Source organism: Kryptolebias marmoratus, linkage group LG15 (genome assembly GCF_001649575.2).
Source record: "Kryptolebias marmoratus isolate JLee-2015 linkage group LG15, ASM164957v2, whole genome shotgun sequence".
NCBI classification, from domain to species: domain Eukaryota; kingdom Metazoa; phylum Chordata; class Actinopteri; order Cyprinodontiformes; family Rivulidae; genus Kryptolebias; species Kryptolebias marmoratus.
Window position 1 is genome coordinate 8,573,775 of NC_051444.1, and position 23,709 is coordinate 8,597,483.

A 23,709-nucleotide genomic window follows, 5' to 3' on the forward strand; every position below is an offset into this window, starting at 1 on the left:
CTATTCAACTAATTGAGTATTTAAAAAAGCAACCAATGCAACTCTTTCACAAGAACATGTAAATAGCCCCCTTGCCATACACTTGCAGTTTTAGCTCTTAGTTTTGTTAACATTCTTCTGGTTCCATTTATTCAGACAGTATTCAACCAGCCTCTGCAAAAACTGAGCAGTTATTTGTGTTTTTGCCTGCGTGTGGTCGACTGTCTGTCATGTAAGCAAAATATCTCATGAGCTAGTGAACAGATTCTAATGAATCATTGGTTGTATGTGAATAATTAACTTTCGGTGTCAAGATGGTCAACACAGCCGAGTGAAATCAGCCAGCCACAAAAAAGGAGACAACTTAGTCAGTTTTACAGATACTGAGCTAAACCTTAATGTGGTAATTGCACAGATTTTCAATATTTAACCAAAAAAAGCTGTAACTCCATAATTTCTCAGCGTAACACTCTGGCAGCAGGTGATATGCATTTCTTTAAGGAATGTTAAGCCTTTAGAAGGATGTTTGTGGATCCGGAAACAGCTTTGTGATCCCACTGCTCACTAAATTTCAGCGTTTAAATAGATTGTGTAAAATGAGGTTAAAATCAAAAGTTAAAGAAGATATTTGAGGTTTAGGCAAGATTTAGGACTTGAATGCTGTAATCACCACCGTCAGAAGACCAAATCACTGCTCCACATTCAGTCACTGGTTTTTAATATTTGTTTGTACATTGTTTTGAGCGTTTTAAATTGCATTTAAAAGTCTCTAAAGGTGCTGATATTAACAATTAATGCTGTATGTTGAGCGCTGCACCCAATGAAAGGCGTACTTCTGAAAACAATTCTCATTTTTGTTTAGCAGCAGTTTCCCCCAGCCTTAACTTCCCTTATGACCATTCTCTTGTTATTCAACTTCAGTGATGAATAAAACCTTAAAGTTATTTGAGTTTAGGTGTTTTTAAAAAGTAAAACAAACTATGAACACTTACCTCAGTAGGTCTGATTTGTGTGTAAACAAAAGTCATTTCGATGCGTGTAATAGATGTTTTTAATCTCAAAGACTTAATTTTCTCAGTTACATAAGATTTTATTTTTTCATTGTAAAGTTCTTAGCAAAATAAAACCCAAAATACAATTTAATTTGAAAACTAATGTATTGATTTGTTACTATACATGTTCTGTTAGCAAAAACAGTTTCAGTGCAGTCCCCCTGAATCTTACTAGATTTACAGACTCATTAAATGTCACCAGTTTAAAAAAAACAAACTAAATTAAGTCATCAGATTTAGAATACAGTCACAAAAAAAACAGTCAAAACTTCCCAAAAAGGCACAGAAGATGAGCAGTAGGAACTGCTTCCCTCTCAGAAAACATTTGCATAATTGAATAAATACATCTGCTGATCATCAAAATCAAACTGTGCCACAAAAGGAGGAACAGCCGTCATACATTTACAGCAGAGTGCAACATTAAACATCACTAAAAAACAGTATATAAATATATCTTAATAAAATATAAGGACTAAATCCAAGATAAAAGTTATTTAGTACCATTAATCAAAATTATGAATTGAAAGATTTCACTCATATACAGTATTTATAGTATTTGCCAAAATTATATTCAACAACAGTCTTAAAAATACTCTATCCTATATTCTGGGTAAAATGTGCAATTAATAGCTTTTGGGAGTGCAGGTTTGCCCTCACATTAAACACAACACTGAGACACATCTGGATTAGTTATTGCCAAAGAATTACAGGTTTGCTGGTCAATGGAGGATCACAGGATGGAAGCTTCTGTGTAAAGAGACGAATATATGCAGTTTTACAAAATCATTTTAATATCAATTACTGTGTTGTCTCAGACACATTACACAGCTTTAGTTTCTGAATTACTTTAAGGGCTCTGAATGATAAAATTTTCCCAGATGTGTCTCCAGTCCACTGATTAGCTGGTTGTCTAGTAAGCAGGGTTTTTAAAAAAAAAATTTTTTTTGTTTGGATATGCATACAAATAAATTTCTCTAATAGCTTTAATAATGACAAGGAGCATCTCTGAAGCTTAGTTTTATCCTGCCTGAGAAAAACTTTAACTTCAGCTTGTTTTCTATCATAATCATCTCAGTAAAAAAAAAAAAAAAAGTTCAAGAAAATCACGATAAATGATGCTCAACAGTGTACACAGTTAATGCTTTCAATCTCTACCACAATAAACTTAATTAACTTATATTCTCATGATTCGGACACGTTACAGAAACATTTCTCAGACTTTGAATCCAGATGACTTCTTGTTAAGGTGCTGTCTGGAAACCAGGTCATCCCCACTGAAACAGTAATTTTACCGTCTGAAAGTTTCTTGTCTAAATTTGAGACTGACGTATCTCAAAGTTGTCCCTTTTCTTTCAAATATTTCCCCCCATCAGCTGCTGTTCATGTGAACAGTTTTGCCTCAGTGCCTTACCAGAAGGCATCTTTAAACATTAATCCAAAGCCCTTCAAAGCAGAACAGACTATATCTACCACCGACTGAAGTCTGTGCAGCTCTGCCTCCCCTCAGAATCAACTGCATTATGAAGCGACAAACAAAACCTACAAAGTTAGACCCTGACACCAAAACATTTACTAATTATTATAAAACACCCAATAAAATATGAGAACTTGGAGCAAACCACAATCCTGGAAAAGAATAGAGCCTGAAACGTTCAACTAGGCCAGATATTGTTCAAATCAACCACATGGCAGAACTCCTGTCAGATGGGTTGCTTTTCCTCTTGCCCTTTTTAAAATATATAGAAAAAAGCAGAAATAAACATAACTCTTGTTAGGATGGCAAGAAAAAAAACAACTTTTTGAAAATCAGTGTTTAGTGAATTGCATCACATTGATTTTAAGCAGGTAAGCTTTGACTGGAAGAAATCACTGGTCAGAAAGAAGGATGCCATGAAAAAAAAAAAAATCTGAATTCCTTAACGACAGTAGATGATGCTTCAAATTAAAAACTACCTCAGATTTGGAAGCAGCCTCAATGGTGCACATTGTAGCATATACACCATTTTAAATCAGAAGTTCAAACTAGCCATTTACAGTTAAACCGTTTTCATGTTGGGATTTAAGAAAGAGGTACAAGAAAGTAACCCAATTAGACATTACCAAAAACAAAACAAAAAAATCAATATAAGAACGTCATTTCTTCAGAAATTCTCATTAGTAAGAGTCTCCGTTGAGAGCCAGGTCTTCGCCCCAGTCAGAAATTTGCTAATGGGAGTCCCTTGGACACTTCGCCAACACAGGTTTCCCACAGGGTTGAAAGGAAAGGAGGAGGTAAGGAGGTCTGGATCTGTAGGTGGGTCGTCTGGAGAACTGGCCTTTAAATACACACCTCTTTTGTCTGAAGGGGACCCACTTGGGCTTGGAAGTGGACTGTTCTCTGTGACTGGTCCTTTGTACTGCCTGACCTTGCTCTGCAGCGTCTCAATCTCATTGGCCAGCTGGGACAGGCTGTTGTAGTACGCAGCGGGGCCTCCTTTAGGAATACAGGATTCAGGAACCCAGCGTAGAAAGAAGAGCTTCCAGAGAACCACATGTGTAGGCAGGAGCACGGGAATCAGGAGGCCCTGCATGTTAACAGATCGAGAGAACCAGTCCCTGAAGTAGCGTTCTGATGGGCTTTCATCTTTCACTGGTGAGAACTCAGACTTCAGCTCCGTGATCAGAGAACCCCGCCGGGACAATGCGATCTCTTGAGCCCTTTGTCCATTCTGCTGGGATGTGGTTGTTCCTCGTACTGAAGAGCTGTAGGTCTTCTGTTGGAGGAAAAGCACGGGATTAGATTAGGACTGAAGGGTTGAGGGCAAAAAGAGCAAGATGAACTCTTCCCAGGTTTCTGAAGCTTTCAGGTACAGAAGGATCCAACTCTGAAAACTAATCATTTTTGTGCAATAATTTGTTCCTTTGAAATTGAATTCAAGGTCTTGTATTTGGGGTGTAAAGTCATCTCATGGACTGAAATCAACTGAGAAGCCAGCTTATGCGTTTTTGTAGAACACATTACAGTCTGAACTAAAAAAAAAGTCCAATTTGGTGGCAAAGTGTGAAGACATAAAAGGCTTTTTTATAGGAATGATTTGACTACTTGAGGACAACGACTTTGAAATGTACTACATTACATAAGACAAAAACATTCAGTTGTTTCTGAAACTGCTGCTAATCACTCCTCAGGTCACTGGTGACAATACTTTTAAAGGTTTATTTGGTTCTCATCAGTTGAGTTTGCCTTTATTAGTGGGGAGAGGGTCTGACACTGAGGCAGCATTTATAGATCCTGTTTGTTCTTGTTGTGGGGTGGGCTCTTTGTGGGTTAATTTCTACAGAAGCTTCATTAAATTGAGATTTTGGAGAATGTAGGCTGCGTGTACTGCTTCCTGTTTTGTTCTTTGAGCCGTTTCTAAGCAACATTAAGTTCTTGCACTCCCCTTTGTTGTCCTGTTTGGGGAGTGTTATTCACTTGACCTGTTATTATTATTATTAGTATTAGGTGTGTGAACTATGTAACTGAGCTGGCTTTACGAAACAAAACAAATCTAAGAGAATCAAGAAGATGGCAGATGTGATGACAACTGCTAAAGTAAAACGACAACAAAAGTAGTCAAAAAAGAAATAGCACTGCAATGTGCTAATACAAAGCTACTAAAGCAGGTTACACCTGACATTAACATGCCTTTTGCTCATCTGATCACAAAATATAGAGCAGAAGTTACATAGTTCATTACAAATAACCAACCATTGTGTAATTAATCTACCCACCTAATTTATTATATTCAGTGACAAAATCATCATTAAAACAGATAATCATGTGTCAGATTTATACTTGTATTATAAAAAATATTTCAGAATATGTAAAAATGAAGAAATTCAAGTTGAAAAATTAAATCAAAACAGTCCCTGAAAACTGTAAAAGCAATAATCACTGGATGGGATGAGTAAACCTTGGGCAGTAACACACTTTAAGCTGATTTATATTACATTAAAAGCACCGGTTTTAAAGGAACAAATGAGCATCTGGCCTCCAGGATCCACAGGACGAATAAAGTGTTGGCTCTGTCTTCAAATGTGTTCTGTTCACTAATGTGAAAATACAGTAAAAGAAGGATATTTTCCCTAAACACCTGGCAAAAACACCATCATAAACCCAGTTTAAGTCAGATCAGGTGATTAGATGTGTCCCAGGGAACATTTGTGTTTACAGTATAACCAGTGTCTACAAGGCCAACTCTGAGCTCCGAGTTAAATCTTACAGCTACGCACTTATGACTGAATCACTGGAGACACACGATAAAGCCAGGTATTTACAGCCCGTTGCATACCTTTATGCGTCTGAAGTTTTTCACTTCTCCTTTCTGTACAGCGGCAGCTCCTCTGCCAACAAAGAGGAGGTTGGAAAACAGGGTTTGCTCTCTGTTGGAGAACTGCTGTGACCACTCCCAAACAGGAGGGAAAACCACGCTCTGGTCCTCTCTTTGAGGGATGGCTTTGTTCTTGATAAACTCCTGTAAAGAGAAGAACATACTTGTGTTATATTTTCTGAAAGTTATGGCACACACAGAAGAAAAAGAAGAAAAAAATCCTTATAAACCACAAAACCCCACAGTCAGCATACAAATATCTTAACCTTTATCAATCTTCCACTTTTTCTTTTTAATAATACATTTGGATGCAATCATTAAAATAAAAGTTTTAAATAAATTTATTTTGACAGCCTTATTGTTTTACTTTTTTCATTTTGCCTATTACAATATCTGTTGACATGTTTTATGGTTGGATTTGGGGAAAATCTTGTTAAAAAAAAAACCTTTGTCCTTCCTTTGTTGCATTTCAATGTTTATTCACAAAACTCAACCAAACTGACATTTGATCATACGTTTAATTTCTCACCATTAGGACCTGAGCATGATGTTTAGGAGAACTGAAGAGAAAAGTGCTGAAGAGTGGGACCCACATGCTGTCATTCAACAGAATCAGATAGACCTCTGAGAACTCAAATGCCACTGAGTACTGGTTCATGACCTGCCACACGCAGTCCAGGAACAATGTGAACAGTGGAGACTGATAAAGAGAACAGAGAAAAACAGATGAGCGAATAAAAAAAAGTGAGTTTTACAACATATGAAAAGCTTCATCTACTTCATGAGGAATACCTCCTCTTTGTCATTTTTCTTCAGGTGGTTGCATCTCTCCAAGAAGCGATGGCCGGCCATCACCCACTCCTTCTGCACCAAACTCTGAAAGCCAATCAGGGTGCGGTAGTGAGGGTCCAACATGATTTGAACCAGCGAGGACACCACACAGTTGAGGTCTCTGTCTTCTTCCTCTGTGCAAGTGAAGAAAGAGTCATGAGGGGAAAAAAAACTGTTTGTCAAACAATATATTTCATATGTTACACAGTGTCATCTATAGTCAAACTCTGCTGTAATATCACAAATTAAGCTCCATGTGTTCATGTATCATACAACTGAGAAGACCACTGACCAATGTAACTTTTACAAAAAAACCCAAAACATTACCTTGTAGAAGAACAGAGGCATTCTTTCCATCCAAGAAGTACACAATTTCTGCTGCTTGTTTTAAAAACATCCTTAAATTACACAAAAAAAAGAACTTACATTATAAACATTTCTTCCTAATAGCTTTAAAACCTGAACATTACATTTAAATACACTTTATCATGTTTTGTTTTGTTTTTTTTGTATGGTGGCAAACTAAATACTCAATTTTTGTACCAATGTAAGTTTTTCAGAAAAACAAAAGAACTTCAATCCAAATATAACACAGTAAGAATCAGATTTTTTTTTTTTTTACAGGTTACTGCATTGTAAAGATTGTAAAGGGAGTTATAAAGTGATTCCTTGAAACTGCCACAGAACTGACAGTTTATAAAGAAATAAGAGCTTGTTTGCATACCTGACGTACTCCAGCCATCGTGTGTTTTCAAGGTTTGTCAACCATTTCTCCTCAGTCTCATCGAAAGGATCTGCACAATCAAAGCAGCCAATGACTGTACAAAACTGTGCACACTCATGTCATTTCCATAACAAAGGAAAGCATGTCAAATTAGACTTCAAACAGGGACCGAAGGGCCAAAAGTTTCCAAGGAGCTCACCTAAGATGCAGTGCTGCTTTAGTTTAACAAAAGCAGACTGGATGTCCTGGATATTAGGCAGATTTTTATCCATATCTGCCCTAATGAGGTCCTCGCTCAGTGGGTGGCTTTTCTTGATTGCATTGAAGATTCTGCAACAGCACAACATGATAAGAGCACAGTGATTAGTTTAACTCAGGGTTCCTAATAAACATTTTTGATTTCAAAATTTAATTCTCTTCCAGGCTTTAAAATGTCACTAGATTTTTTTAGGGCCATTTCTGATATTAAGTTAGAAACATTAACTGTAAATTCATAGAAAAAGTTTGTAAAATGGTAAGATTTTCTGAAAGCTTGAAAACACCACGAAAAACAGAATATACACAAAATATGGACAGCACGGAAACACCATCAATTTGCAAAATAATGTTCCCATTTAAAGGAATACATAAAAAGCAGATAAGCTGTACAGTTAGCCAACTTGTGAACAATAAGTTGTATTATATATATATATATATATATATATATATATATACAGTAAAATGATACACCTTTAAACACATTCACACATCAATGAAATGTGATGCAAGACCCAGCATGTATGTAGGAGCTGTGGACTAAAGTGTAGATCTTGTCATTAACTCATTACATCACCTGGGGCACAGCCACCCATGGCATCTATAAATCTCAGAAACAGACACCAATTGATAAAATATTTAACTCAATGCTTACTGTGGCAGATGAACCAAATTACGTTGAATTTGTTCATCGTTCAATGTGACACCCAGCTTGCTTGAGCAATTTATCTATTACAATGTTTTTATTACAAAATGAAAACAATAGTCTGGAAAAACAATTAATCTTCCACATTAAAAAAAAAAAATACTGTCCTGTAAAAATACCGAAAGCAAATTGCTAACTTTTCCATAAGTCAAGAGTGTTTTGTAAACCTATTAATTATTAAAAACTCATGTCTAAAGATAGACTCCATCTCAATATATTTCAGATGAACATTAACTGGCTGCTACTGAAAGCAAGCCTAGACCAGATTAAATCAAAAACACATTTAAATCTACATAAAAGACAACAGCCAAAATGTAATGTATTTAATCAGAACTATTTGTCAGCATGTCATCAAAATAATACAAAAACTACCAAGCCCATTTTTTTAGAAAATACTCTGAAAAGGAAGAAGTTGAAGAAAGAAAGAAACATGATCTGAGATCCAGGTGATTTTATTTGGCAATTGTGAACTAGACTGACTTTGGCAGATGATCTGCTCTCTGACAATAATAATAATTAAAAAAACATATATATTTTGATTACCTTTGATCAAACTTCCTCTGACCTAATTGTTCAGTTATGCTGGATATGCGGATAAGAGCGCTCCCATTAGGGTGATTCCAGCACCATATCTACAACAAGGAATAAAAACAAACAAACAAAAAAACAAGATGCTTCAATTAACTGAACTCAACGTGAACTCAGCAGGTACTCATTTGAGCCAACACTGTTCGTGGATTTTAAATTGGCAAATTATAACAATAACAATAAAATGAAATGCATAAATAGAATTTGTAAGTAAAGTTTGTAAAAGAGTACACAATCGATGGAAATATCAGAGCTTACTCACAGGGAGGCGGCCATCAGTGAAGAATGAAGCGTACTGCTTTAGATCTTGATCTGCCAAAGAAACTGGAACCACAAAGTGCTCTGGAAGGCTAACGAGGAATTCAGAATCAGACAGGTGTTATACAACATCAAATTTTACTGAACAAAAACAGAGCAAAAATAATCCTTTAAATGACACTCATCTCGTCTTAGCACTAAACCTTAACTGTTGCTGTGGATAAAAATATCTTTAAGTATTAATCAAAACCTGCAGATAACATTTGTTTTATTTAGATTAAGGCAGCTTAAAAATGTGCCTTACAACTAAAACCAGTGGCAGTCGGCACAGATATGCTTTACAAACAACATGATTTACAAACCTTGAACAGATGCCATAATGTTCATTGATGGAGCAGACCCTCCACTCAGAAGCACCGGTTCTCTTGATTTCCCGATCCCAGTCGGATGGGCAGTCAAAAATAGGAGTTTGTAATCCTCCTTTTGGGTTTGAGCCATTGACATGCTCTTCTGGGGAGGAAAAAAAATAAATTAATGCAAATCTCTAGTTTTGTAAATTTAATTTTACCTTAAATCAACAAGATCATGTTGGGTAATTTAAAAACAAAGGAATAGAAGTATTTTTTTATTATTTAGTTCCTTTACCTTTAGCTTCATGGTATCGCCGCCCTTGATACTCAAAGCCAAACAGTAGCTGAAGATCCGCTGGATGGGAATAGTGGGCAATAGCAAGGCAAACCTGTAATAAAATGAAGAAACATTTTTCTATGAGACACACAGCTCACTGGTACGACTGTCATTCACCTGTACAACAACAGAACAACTGAATAGTGAGATTACTTGTAAAAAGGTAGATTTGGTTTTGTGGCAACATTTCAGCTCCAGAACCCAAAGCTCATTCTTGAGTGCTAAAATAAACTCGAAGGCCTGTGCTTTAATCAGAACACCACAAACATGAGTGAAACCTGAAAAAGCAAAAGTCTGACAGACGGCACACTGATCTGGGTAACAGGACTGAATCTCTCTGTTGGCTTAGAGTCTAACAAAGCAGTCCATTAAGCCGTGAACAACACCAGAGGACACAAAAACGTGTGTGTGAGTGTGTGCATGCATGAGCGTGTGTGTGTGTATAAATATATATAAAACGCTGCTCCCAACTCTGTAATTTCCTATGGCAAAATGAGCTATTATAGGCCTCGCAAAATCCATATATAAAAGAGTTCAAAAAAAGACCCAAGTCCAGTTTTAGGTTCATACTGTAATTACATACATGGTGTCCATGAATAAACTCATAAAAAGTGAGAGTAGACACATTTCACTGCCCTGTACTGTAAGGGCAGGGTAAGGCACTTCTCATTTCTTATTCCAAGTTCTTTATAACTGTGCACATAATGTAAATATATGTTGTAGTGCTGCAAACACACCAATTCATACATTAAAAACTGCTCACAGATAACAGGAGAGATCAGACCTGTAACTATTTAAATTCATGTACATGACAGAAGCTCTCTGTAAAAAGAGAAAATCCTCTGACTTTCTGATGAGGCTCTAGGCATCCTGCATAAAATTCACAAAATCACATTTATTTATAGGCCTTATTTTACAAGAGTACTGCCAAAGGTACATAATCCGCCCGTCAGAAAATAGTCAGATTAATTAAAATGTTAAAAGATTAGAAATTTAGAGCTTGGAGACAAGAAATTGTCCACAGACAGACATACAGACAGACGAACGGACCATGCCAAGATAGCTTCCAAGTATGAATACTAAATAATACATATAAATTTAGAGTGGATTCCTTTTTCCTTCCTAAACTGAGTGCTGGTGTAAAGAATTAAACATCTGTTTGCTTTGTTTCTTTATAGGAGATGAGTCTGACTCACACAGCCAGTTGTTCCAACAATCAGGATTAAATTCTGTTTCCTTCACCATAAAAGACTATTGTTCACAATGCCCCTTTGTTGTTTGTCTAATGAATATGCTTCCTGAAAATATGGTCATTTCCATTTAAATGGAATGTGACACAGCTGTACATAGAAACTGAGATGCTATTATCACACATCCCTGTGGCTGTGGCACCAGTACCAAACAGTGACTTCACAAACTGGAGTCAGAAAAGGAATAATTTTACCTTTAAAATCCAACAATAAAATGAAATGAGCAAAGGAAACTGACAAAAGCAGTCAAAGTCTGTGCAACAGCTTATTGGTGGATATATTAGAAAAAATATTTGGGTTTATTTAGGTTAACAAATAGTCATGCCTGTCTGAAAACATTTGTTGATAGTTGGACCTCTAAACTTTTGCTGAGTATTTACTTTTTTTCCATTTTGAAATTCTGATTATTATTTTGAGACACTCAAAATTTTACCCATATTTGCTTTCATCCCCATTGTCTGTGTGCATCAATTTACGTGTATACTGACAGTTTTAACTTCAGTAACCTCAAGTTACTGAAATGGGAAGCAGAGTGAACAAGGAAATAACTCACTTTTTTTGAAGTCTCAGGCCCAGCCTCATGAAAGCAGAAGCGTATAATACGCCAGTCTTTGAGGTAAAGGATGAGCTCTGTGGGGTTGAATTTTAGTTTCTGGTTGGAGCCCAGGACTTTTTTCTTTCCCTTTGTATCATTAACTGAGAAACAAAGACAGTAAAAAAGAGAAAGTTAGAGTTTACACTGCACAACAGAGAACACTCGTCGATAATAGCACATGCAGAGCATTTCCTGTTGTGATCAAATTTAGATATGTGTAATAAAAAAAAAAACATTTAAAAGAGCCCAAAATAAAATTGCACAAAGGTAAAATTAATTTCCAAAAATGACCTACAAGCAAATACAGTTACAAAGATTTGACTAACTGGTCAGTTAAACCTAAGAGACTAACCAGCACCTCTTACTCTGTATCATTAACATACAGTCTTGCAATCAGTTCATTCTGTCTGGTCACGAGGAACTCTGATGTTCCTTGTTAAATTTTAAACCAGTCAAAAACAAACTGGGCAAAACAAACCCTCGAGCTTCATCATTGTAACCCAACAAAGCCTGCTCTAGCTGTTTGCATTTGCAGCGTCAGCGACAGGCAGCACTGACACATAAAGATAACTGAGCCTTCACTCTGACATCATGTTATCAGATTTCTGCCTAGAAACAAAAACAACAAATGACACCAGCAGCCTCTCAAAGAATAATGAGAAGTGGACCGGGCCTTCTAACTTAATCCTGCTTAGATTACTTCGGTCAAATGACTCATTTAGGAAGCTACTAATTTCAGTTTAAACTTCTGCTGTTCAAAGATAATTGTTTGGTGTGTTTATGTGTTTTTGGTGTGGCTAGTTTACAAACACTGAACCAGATGTACCTGTAACTACTTGCTCCAGACAGGTCAGGGGGATGTCATGCTCTCCAAGCAGCACGTGGGACAAATGGGATTTCTATACAAAAACAATGGCAAAAAGAAAAAAGAAAGAAGCTAGATTAACATCTTGAAAAGACTGCTTTATTCCAAAAACTTTATAAAGTATTGTATTAAATATTAGTTGTTGGGCTGTGTTCTTCAGATTGAGCCACACATGTCGAATTTAATTACATGCCAACAATCTGTCACATAGATGGAAATGACGTCAGTCCTCTCACTTCTTGTACGATCACCAGCAAGGAGGTTTTCCTTCCTCTTTGACAGATGCACTTAGTGTAAAAATAAGGTGATGTTTACTGGTGTACTAATATATATATATATATTTTTTTTTTTTTATTTATATTACACACCCATAAACCAATATTTCCATTCTGCATTTTGAACCTTGTTAAATACCATATTGTGGAAGACAAAATAAAAGTAAAAGAAAACACGAGCATTATTAAAACAGAAAAACATTAAAATGAAAACATTTGCCTGCTTTAGAGACATCTATCTACACAAATACCTGCTTCTTAGGTGGGGCATCTTGAGGAATGAAAGAGACCTTAAAGTTGGTGCATATCAACTTCCCCCAGAGGTCGTTCTGGCTGCTCTCAGCGCCAATGCACTTTTTCACAAAGAGAGCTTCATTAACTACTATCTCTCCTGGGTCAAAAGAAGATTTAAAAAAAAGAAGAAGTTGCAGAGTTACTGTGCAGTGTTGTTGCACTTCATGCAATCACATTTAGAAATCTCAAATTAGAGGAAGACATTTAAGGCACAAAGTTATCATCAGAAAACATTCACATTTTTTACAGTTTCAGATTGAAATATCTGAACCGAACCTCATTAACATTTGCTGTTTCAAATGATTAAATTTATTTTATGTACACACAAATGTACAATGGTTAAAATGGAGTGTTAAAATCTGTTTTTCCAAATATGAAGACTGATGGGTTTTACTATTTACATTATTTTTAAGCCTTTATTCAACAGTCAAGCACAAAAATTCTGATCAAAACAACTCTGGAGTCAAACAGATTGAAGCACAACATATCAGAGAAACAAAATCTGTGACACTGAGCTGAGGGAAGCTGTCACAGTTTTCTGGATACTCATCAAAATAAACCCAGCCCTTGTTTAAAAAATGGCTGTTAGACTGGCCTACGCACCAGGAGCCTTTTAGCAAATCATTTTGGACAGAAAAGAGGACAATGTTTAACAGAGCAAATTTTACGTGTGAACCCAGGTTCTCGGGCCTATTTTATTTAAATTAGGACAGCTATTTTGAGAGACAAGCCTTTTTTATAAAAACCCCTTTGTAGGAAACAAGTGCAACTAGTCCAAGTTAAATTTTTACTTAACATAGATGCACCACAATTTTGTTTCACATACCGACTTTAAATTTCTTTTTTTTTTATGGAATGGAAAAGTAAACCTTTTTTGTGAATCGCTACCTTATCGTGGTGGAGGAGTTTGTGTGCTTGAATGATCCTGGGAGTTATGTTGTCAGTCTACGTTCCTACCCTCACCTACGGTCATGAACTTTAGGTAGTGACCAAAAGAAAGAGACTGCAGATACAGTTGGATGAAATGAGTTTTCTCTGCAGGGTAGCTGGGCTTTCCCTTTGAGATAGGGTGAGAAGATCGGTTTTCCCAGGAGGGACTCAGAGTAGAGCCGCTGCTCCTCCACATCGAGAGGAGCCAGTTGAGGTGGTTCGAGCATATGGTATGGATGGATGGATGGATGGATGGATGGATAAGCAAACACACTAGCCCTTTTATGCTAAGCTAACACACTATATATTTATGTCACAAATCAGGAAGCCAAGGCTTTTCACAAATGTGCTTAGTGGTTATGAAAAAAAATGCAGAAAAGAGTAACATGATCTTTGTCCCTTCACTTGGTGACTAAATGATTCAGACAAAGCACTGAAGCAGCAGGGTGGAGTCACTGCAGTCACGTCAAAGCTCTCCCTCAGAGGAGTCAAACAAGACTGCACAGTCAAAAATGGAGATCCTGATCATGAAACCGGTTCATCTGCCTGACTCACCAAACAGAGAGGCAGAAGAGGACAACCCTTACGTAATATTTTCCTTATGAGCCAACAATAGCAGGTTAATGTTGTCATGTTGACTTAAATTAAATTTACTCAGTTAGGTTTTTGGCGAGCAACAAATTTTTCTCAGAGAGACTCTGGGGAACCAAAGAAAAAAAATGCAGAAGTATAATAATCTAGCAGGTTTTACTTGAAAATAAAAATGCACAATAACCAGACAAAATGATGAAGCATCTTTGCAACAAAGAACAGCCTTGTTTAGATTAAACAGAAACATCTAGACACCACTGGTGATGTTTACGAAACAAACGTTGCAAATGTTATTAAAGTAACATCCTAAAGCTCCATTTAATCGAACGCTGGGAGTTAAGTATCACTGAGCTTTTCAGACATGACTTTTGTGCAGACTGGACCAACTACTTTTGAAGCGTTAAAGGGAGCCACACCCGACCACCTCAGAAACTTTCCTGCAGCAGGTTAGGTGGAATTCACCATAAAAATATTATTTTAGTATTAAGATAGTCTAACAAAAATAATAATCTATGAGAAAATGTTTTAAGCCTAAATATACACGCTTTAGTTTGTATCTAATCAATTTGGTTAAATAAGTTTGCTGTTATTACTAACTCAAAATACCTAATTGAGGAGCAGATGAGAAGAAGGATAATGTTACTGGTCAAAAAGGAACACAGAAGTATGTTTTTTTTTGCCCAACTTGTTGTTGCAATGATGATAAGTGTTTTGTGAGAAGTTTGACGATACACATTTGAACATTAAAGGATTATATTTAATGCACATTAAAAGCCCAAACAGGCACTGGAGTAAAAATAAGCCACTCTTAAAGAAGCAAAAACTTGAAGAAATTAGAAAATAAACTAAACATTGGTGTGGGTTTTCCAGAGATTGATGGTTCAGAAAGAGAAAGAAAAAAAAAGATATTCAGGCTGATGTTTTTGTTTCTTCTATTTTCCTTAAAAGCTGGAGAACGTCAGAGATAGTTGTCATCTCCAGTTTAACCATTAGATAACAATAGTTGTTACACATTTTTCCTTTTACATTAACACTATGGTATACAGTAGCCTTATAATCAAGCAATTATTTTTAAATTAAATTATTCACTAAAGAAAATATGAAACCAAGATGTGCAAGTTAGTATTAAGAGTCGAAAAAACATTTAACACTAAACAGGGATCCAAGCAAACATATTTAATGAATTATATAAAGATAAACACTGTTTTTAGGCTTGGTATTCACATAACGTTCTTTAGGATGTTATACCAAAAATATATGGCATGCCTTTGATAAAATGAAAGCTCAGTTAAAATATGTTGCCAATTCTTAAAGTAACACAACAAACAAACTAACCTGGAAGTAATGTCGGCTCCAACTTTTTAATAGATGGTGCAACAGTTGTCTTCCCATCAGTCTAGAAAAAAAAAAAGGAACACGCCTTATCAAAAATGTGCTGACTTGACATGAGCAATCCACGGTATAATGTGCCAGTACATAGAGAAGGGGTAAAAAATTATCAACCAGTTTTGTCTGTGTGTCATAAAAAAAGGCAATAAATCTAAGTATCCTCTGAAGGCAAACCTACTGCATGAAGAGCATACTTCTACTAGGATTTACAAATTGAGATGAAGCCATAGACACCATACAACCACAACGAGGATCATGTTCCGATTGGTTTTGTGAATTTATATTACTTAAACACTTAACCGCAGAATGCAGTATGAGACAATAAGCTTGGTACAAGCTTTGTTAAAATAATTAGGTGCCAAGCATTCACAGAAGGGGGCTAATGCCCCAAAAATAAACATCTCCCTACACTATTTACACACTGACGGTCTAATAATATTGGGATAGTTGTGCGTGCTTATAGCTCAAATATAGGAGTTTAAGTAAATGAATTACTTGGACGTTAAAGTGTTACCCTAGACCTAAAGGGCAACTCTTGAACCTCCTGATTATTACTACTTTAAAAAAAAGACTATGCTAATGATATGACAGTGAGTTCAAAACTGAATGTAATAATAATAATAATCTTGTTCTGGTTCAGTCGAATTCCTCCACTCATGTCGGTAAACAAACCCATGCACCTGTAGGCAAAACAAGGCAAAGAAGAGCTTGTTCCCTTTAACAAATTATAGAAGATATCAAAACCACCAGAGATTTTGAAGTTTAGGTTTTCTTAAACTTCTCTGAACTGTGCAGGAGTATAGAGGAAAATTCAGTTCAGCATCCTACTGTCTTGTATGTATCCAAAGTTAATGTAATCAGTCAGAAAACTTCATTTTGTGGAGAAGTTGCATGTGTAGTTAAACACCACCCCAAAAACTACTAAGCATTATGGTGACCAAGATTTCCTAAAATAAGAAAAACAGTATCTTTAGGTTGTAACTCACACTAGAGATGGAAACAGGCTATATACCCTCAATTCTTTGCTTAAGTAAAAAGTATGAATAAATCGGTTTTAAATACTTTACTACAAGTGAAGGTACTCCATAAAATAATAATTAACAATTGAATTCTTATGAGATTATCAACAGTAAAGGAAAGAATCAAAACCTAAGTTATGATATATACATGCTGTTTCATGTTTTTTAACTCTTTCCTCAGATATTTTAATTTGTGGTTGATTCTTTTAAACAAAACTATAACTCAAATCAATGTTGACCAGGCTACTAACAGCGTTTTTTCAGACAGCAGAGACAAATTTTTGAAGACACTTGGTTTGGTATATTTTACACCCTTTGCATTATCATAATTGGTACCTTAAAGATGTGAAATAATTAAAGTAGAGCACAAAACTTAACATCTATGAATTGAAGATACAAGTTAGGCAATACTTAATTTAGTCAAGCAAAGTTTAGTTAACAGCAAGTGAGTTTAATCTATTAATATTAATAACTTTATAAACTTTTTAAATTCACAACAAAACCCTGAACCAGTACATTCTTTCACTTTCTCCGATACGTTACCTGGAGAGGAGGAAGGTAACTCCTAAAAGTTGGTTTTGGAGATTTGACAGAAAACATTGTATTTATCCGCCCTGTCTGTGGCCGATGTTCATGAAGTTAATGAGCCAGAGTTTCTCTGCTGCCACCGGGGGGGAAAAATTCAAAAGTAAAGCTGTCAGGAAAGTTTTGGTCAGTCCTTAGCTGAGTTAATCCCAAACGTCCGCGTGTAAAAACATTCATGGAGACATTACGGGCGAACGAAGACACTCCTCCGTCTGGATAAACAGTCGCTCGGTAGCTGCTCAGAAAAGTTGACAGGAGTTAACGTTGAGACGTCGGCGTTAGCTCGGTTAGCTAGCTAGCCTAAACTACAACATAAAGTTTCTAAATATCGTCCCGTATGCAGAGATACAACTGTAACCAAAAAAAGACCGAGGCGTCAGCTAATGGCCTACATTTTCTTTACACCTGTTACTACACAAGTTACCCTCACTTACTTCCTCAAAGTCCAACTAATTCAACTAACGCAGTACCTGACGCTGCAAACGACTTAACGGCCATCATGGGAGCCGAGGTCCCGCCCTATTTCCGGGCTCTGCTGTTGCTGCCTACCGAGACTTTCCGACTTCGAGTTCCCCCGACGGCTCAAAAGCGCAGTAAGATGAGCCATTTTTGCCCATTTCGTGAACGAAACGTAAACCTGCTGCAGCACGTGTCAGCAAACACGAGTCAGCATTTATTTTTCAAAGTTAGAGCAGCTTTCGCGTCAGGGTTCATAAAGTACGCTGACCACTTTCGGACTACAAATCCCATCAGGCATTTGACCTCAGTCCCTTGGAAGCTCGCGACCTTGTTTTTCTGCATTTTCCCATAATAGTTGAACTTTTTTTTCTTAAAAAATGCTTAAATGGCAAACATAACACCGTTGTTTTAATTTAATTTTCTAACTGATTAACATCCACGCCACTTAATTATGTTTGTAAATATTTGAGCAAGTGGCAAAACACCTGAAATATTAGTTGTTTTTGTTTTTTTAAAAAACAAGTTAAAATACTGGCTGAAATATGGTGACTTCTAGATTAGTTGGGGAATATTTACTTCCAAGGGATTTGCTAAAAAACAAAGAGGCCTTTTCAAATGGGCTCAAATGTTATTTGACACTTGACAAAACAATTTCAGAGACAGGTGTGCCTGCTCAGTATTCCTTTACAAGTTAGGCAGGTAAAAAGTAATTTATTCACAGGTCTGCTACTTGCATTTTGAAGCTGCAACTTGTTGTCAGAGCAAAGTAAACATACCATTACATATACAATGAAAAGTTTGAAAAACAAGCATATTTTTTGGCCTGAAGTGACATGCAACAGTTCAAATTTGTCCTCTGTGGAGAACATTTGTAAACCTGGATATTTCACACTCACTGCATACTACTGATTTAACTCTTTTTGCTATCTGCAGAAGACTTCTCAGAGCTTTTCAATAATACCAAATTTGAAGGGGTGCGGATAATTACCTTACAAAGATTGAGGAATTTTTTAAGAAAATATGATTGGGCAATTTTTTTTTTCTCATGGTAGTCTGGAGGGTAAAGCCAAGCTTATATTTAGCAACTTTAATGACCAGTGGGTAAAATGTCTGGCATTTAAAGGTAATTAAGATAGGCTAGATGTGTGGGCACTACGAGGCAATGAGGGGAAAGGGGAGTGGTGGACTGTAAAGAAACTGACAGTGTAAATATATTAAAGGATATTATTGCTCAATAATAGCAGAACTAATGGAAACATTACCTCAGACTTTTAATATCTGTTCAGACGCACCCAGCCCCAGTTCTTGCGTTAATCCTAATATGCAATCTTGCCTTTTCTCCACTAGATGGCGACAAAACAACATTTTTAAATGCATCCCAAAGGTTTTGTCATTTTTATTTAGTGATAAATGATTTACTGACCACATGGCATTTTTACATTCAGTATATCTTTTCAGTCAGGTGGCAAATACTGGGTGTTTATTTATTTATTTTTAAAATGTTTAGGTCAGATTTTGATTAATGCATTCAAGCATGCCTCTGTTTTCTTTCTTTAAGTACATTTCATTTTCACAGTGCATTGTCAAGCTCCTTGTCCCTACCTGAGACATTAAAACTGAATGCTTCCCCTTGTGTTTACCTTCATTTTTAAACTGGTGGGATTGCAACTTGGTGCAAATATTTATAGATGGTCCACATGAGTTGGAGACATGTTAGGGTTTTGATACAGATAAAACACTCATCAATAACATTATTTTATGTGTACTGTATGCAAAACAAGTTGCCTATTAGAGAAGTGATACCCATGTCATCACAACCCAACATCAAATGAAAGTGATCCTCAGTCTGAACTTTATGTATTTTATTTGTCAGAAAATCAAATGGGATTTTTTTTGTCATAATATGTGTCTGTCAACTCCAAAACACAGTATTTGATAATTAAAATCGTCATTCAAAAGATAAAGATATTTGGCTTTTCTGTTTTAAAATGAAGAGTATGTGGTTTCATGTGCAACACAAATAAAGGATGGCTTTTCTAATAGTATCTTTTAATGAACTTCATGTAAAAATAGAAACTGCACAGAGTTATCAGATGCATATAAGATAATATAATAATAACTGCAAGAAAATGAACAACAATAACAAAAAAACAAACAAAATGGACAGCAGTACAAATTTTATTTCTCTAAATTCAATCTCATATTGAATTCATTCATTACATACATAAAATATGCAAATATCTAAATGTGACAAGATAATGTATTTTCCCATAAGTTATACCAATTTATGCCCAAATAATTTTTTTATCACTGCCTTATTTAATACTTTTTAACATTAAAACCTCAACAAAATAAAAAAGTGACAACTATTTATTCCTTAAAAAGCAGCTCAGTCTCTCTAGTTTAACAGTATAATTGTTTTTTGTTATTAAAGTCCACAAATGTTTATAGAAGAGTAAGAGTAAAGATGTTGCTGAACATGAAGTTAGTTATATCTTTCCATGTGTATGCTTACAGTGGTATATGGGGTGACGTCATTCAGCTGGGAATGGTGCGCATGCCCAGTTGCGCCGCTCCCAGAGCCTAATGAATATTTAAGTACCCGGCGTGCTGATTGGCTCGTGCGGCTCGGTTTCCTGTGTTGTGTTTCGGAGCTGGTGTTTAAGGGTTCTGTAGAAACTCTGCCGCCTCTCTGTCAGTGTGGGACGGAACGATGGACAGAGGACACAGCTGAGGAGCCGCATCCATGCTGTCCGCGCTTTATAGGAAGTTTCTCCCGTAGACTAGGATTTTATTTTGGTTTCAGGCTGAATAAGTATTTATTTTAAGCACCTACGAACTTCAACGAGGCAGAAATTTACTGGAACGTGGGAATACGACACAGAAAACTGCGCCTGAGAGATTAGAGGATGGTGAGTGTTATATTATGGTCCCACTTGTTTTGAGTAGTTTGTCATTATAGACCAAATGTATTCCTCAGAGCCTCTGTACCGCCTATAAAACCAAAGAGAAGGTGGGGAGAGGCATATAATTAATATAATTAGCAAAATATATTCTATTTTGTAAATACACAAATAAAATAGTATTTTTTTAAGTTGCTTTTTGGTAATTTTATCTGTAAGCAAGCTGACTTTTCAGTTATGTTCTTTTTCCTTCTCATGAGAAATAAATGTTTATATCAACTGCTTTATCAGTATGAGACTTTGGGTTTATCTCAAATAAAAACAGACCCAGAGCTGCTTTTTCTGCTCTTCGCCCCTGATGGCTGTCTGGAGATTATTTTGACAGAAGAAGCCCGAGCTGTTGAATCTGACCTTTCCTGACTGGCACCCACAAAAATGTCAATCCAAACAAAACCATTAGTCAGGTGCCTTATCCTCAACAAACCGGTTAGTCTGCCAGGATGGATGCATCAGGTGGAGTGTGGACAGTAAGTGCAGCAGCTTGTTGTGTGTCAGCTCTTTGCCCAGAGACAGGTTTTTCCTGGTTTCTGACTGAATGCCACCCCTGCAGCAGACACACCTAAGAGCTGGCAGACCGTGTAGCTCATCTCTATATTTTGACAACAGTTCTCCAAGTTTCTCTCCACTGTGAAAAAACTAATTTCTGCTACGATACAGACTTTTTATCACTTGGTGGGGTTTCTCCATTGTGCTCTGTTTAACTAAAAGGTGTTTTTAAAGTGGCCAAAACGCACAAAATATAGGTTGTTACTGCCTTTGAAGAGAAATTCAAAATTCCTAACATTGGCTCATCTTTAAACCTTCTGTTTTCATCAAAAAAATGAGCTCTTTTTTTTTTTTTAAACAAATGGTCGAAACCTGTTTTCTTCTCTCACCTTAAGTGAGAGTGCTGAACCTGAAGGTCAGGTTGTTCCAAGGAAAAAAACAAAACAACAAAAGTTGCTTAATGTACAGTCAGCGTTAAAACCTCTGCACTTGAACTTAAACTTTAACGAAACGTCCTGCGTCATCTCTGTTTTATTTAAGTTTGTGTAGCTGTTATCACGAATATTAAAGCAGATTTTTATTTTCTGCCCAGGAGGTGTCTTTTTTTTTGGTTCAGAGTGAATGGTCTGGAAAAGAAAACCCTCTGATGATTTATACATTTAAAGGTGATGACTGATACAACTAAATCTGTACGTCTAAGAGAAAAAAGATGCTTTAAGCCTCTCAGATATAACTCTGCCAGTTGTTTCAGTGATAGGGGAAGGAGTGTATTACCTCATGCAGAAAGTAGAAGAACAAGAAGAGGCTGATTGCCATCACTGTCTGGAACTGCAGACAATAGCATCTCTCACTACATCTTTTTCTTGCCAGATGCTGAAAATCAAGTTGTAGTTAGACAGCAGGTGGTCTGCGTTAGTTTCTCCATCAGGGATATGCACATACTGAGGAGCTCCTTCACCCCCTCTGGACTGAAAGCTTGGACTTCATCACTGCTGTAGAGTTTTGCTCAGGAATTTCAGGCCTGTGTCTGAAACCGGGATGAACACCCATTCTGAGGACCTGGGGAACTCGTTAGGCTTGTCTCTGCGCTTCACTCTGCTCCTGATCAGCTCCGTTTATTCATACCTGCAGCTGTGCCTCTCACTCTCGGTCTCACATCTACATGAGTGTTTACGTATTCCACCGTACAACTTGCTGTAAATCGTGGAAGAGACAAGCTCATAAATTGGCCAAATAAATGTTTCAAACTCTGTAAATCAAAGCTGTCCTGATAGAGGTTGTTGAGCTTTAAATGTCACTCTTTTTTTATATATAGTTATTGGGTTGTAAATTTTCAGTAGAACTTGATTTTTTCTTACTCGTAGTAAGTAATCTTTGTCACGCAACAAAAAAAACTTAATACTTGTTTATTCATTTACTCCATGACTTATCTGCTTAAATTTAGAAAACTCAGCCAAGTGTCTGCCTTAACTATGGAAATTGATGTGTTTTCATGGTGATTCTGTACATGTATTGCCTATGATGGGCGGTGGATTTGCCCTCAAGTAGCACTGACTAATTAACTGTCAGAGACATAGGAAAAGGTGGGATGACAAACTTAAAATAAAAGCTGGTTTTCATGTTCATGCTGCGTCAGTAAGTTGTACAGTGGTGACAGTGAGACCTCTGGTATAAACCGATTCTGGTGAGACAATGATGCCCTGCACTTTTGTTTTCCCTCCAGGTTAGTTAACTGTGTCCCATATGACTGTGCTGCCCCTCCTGTGCCTGCACATTTTGGCTCCTGCGTACGTTGTAGATTTATTTAAAGAAAACATCTATTGCCTGGTCTGGAAAGGGTGCATCACTTGTAGCCAAAGTGCAAAAGTCTCCCTCTCTGAGAGATTATTTGGACATTTTCCTATATGTTCTTAAATCATATGACTGCAATCCCTGTGGTTATTCCACAGTCCACATTTAACTGTAAGTCAGGTGAAAAGTTCTGAGTGTTATCACACATTTAGTAATGCCAGCAGTGTTACATATTTTTAGCTGTTTAGTGAAGTCTCAATGAGCTCAGACTGACACATACATTGTGTCAGATCTTAACGAGGTAAATTTAATAAAGATAGTCATAGTGACTAAGTATTTTTTTTTTGTCAATCTGGGTAAAATGTTTCTTTAAAATGTGTCACTATAACCCTGTGATTGCGGTCTCACCTCTGATGCCTGTTTAGTTTTTTTTTCTTTGCTGGTTCCTAGACCATGAACCAAGCAGAGTCCTGTCATAGCCGCCAATTTGCATGTGTGCCTTTCCTGGATGTTAAACAAGGTCAGACTCCTGCACCACTGTTCAGGTTATCTGCTGTGAGTCTGATAGCTCCATGTTGGCACACAGCAGTCAGTGTTCGTCCTCTCAGTTAATGACGGGCCTTCAGCTCAGTCCAGATGAAACTTTACAGGTGCTGGTCATAAAATTAGAATATCATGAAAAAGTAGATTGATTTCAGTAATTCCATTTAAAAAGTGAAACTTGTATATTATATTCATACATTACATACAAACTCATATATTTCAAATGTTTATTTCGTTTAATT

At 36.6% G+C, this 23,709-nt stretch overlaps 2 protein-coding genes across 4 annotated transcripts in view; one reads left to right on the top strand and one right to left on the bottom strand.

The window, feature by feature from the left end:
• Positions 1-1,012: 1,012 nt before the first annotated feature.
• Positions 1,013-17,740, bottom strand: mtmr10 (myotubularin related protein 10). Of its 2 annotated transcripts, none has more exons than XM_017405475.3 (16): positions 17,184-17,740; positions 15,568-15,628; positions 12,669-12,808; positions 12,104-12,176; positions 11,236-11,378; positions 9,391-9,484; positions 9,108-9,252; positions 8,750-8,837; positions 8,443-8,531; positions 7,138-7,268; positions 6,939-7,008; positions 6,542-6,612; positions 6,176-6,348; positions 5,913-6,083; positions 5,345-5,527; positions 1,013-3,784 (listed from the first exon to the last, which is right to left on the bottom strand). In XM_017405475.3, the coding sequence occupies exons 1-16, from the start codon at positions 17,238-17,240 to the stop codon at positions 3,173-3,175; spliced, it is 2,301 nt and encodes a 766-aa protein (XP_017260964.1). In that variant the 5' UTR covers positions 17,241-17,740; the 3' UTR covers positions 1,013-3,172. The 2 variants fall into 2 exon arrangements, with proteins under 2 accessions (XP_017260964.1, XP_017260963.1); XM_017405474.3 differs by having other exon boundaries at positions 9,108-9,255.
• A 2,627-nt stretch (positions 17,741-20,367) lies between these two features.
• The window catches only part of myo1ea (myosin IEa), a 44,334-nt gene continuing 40,992 nt past the window's right edge, over positions 20,368-23,709 (top strand). For both annotated transcript variants that reach the window (XM_017404831.3, XM_017404837.3), the window contains exon 1: positions 20,368-20,596. In XM_017404831.3, the coding sequence (XP_017260320.1) occupies positions 20,594-20,596 (3 nt within the window). In that variant the 5' untranslated portion in view covers positions 20,368-20,593. The remainder of the gene's footprint in view (positions 20,597-23,709) is intronic.

What these genes read in the sequence shown, in the direction of transcription:
- mtmr10 (XM_017405474.3), bottom strand. Translation starts at nt 17,240, where the DNA reads ATGTTTTCTGTCAAATCTCCAAAACCAACTTTTAGGAGTTACCTTCCT. An exon ending in GCGATACCATGAAGCTAAAG is followed by an intron (nt 9,256 to 9,390) that starts GTAAAGGAACTA and finishes TTTCCTCCCCAG; the next exon opens with AAGAGCATGTCAATGGCTCA. An exon ending in AAAACTTCAGACGCATAAAG is followed by an intron (nt 3,785 to 5,344) that starts GTATGCAACGGG and finishes TTCCTCCAACAG; the next exon opens with AAGACCTACAGCTCTTCAGT.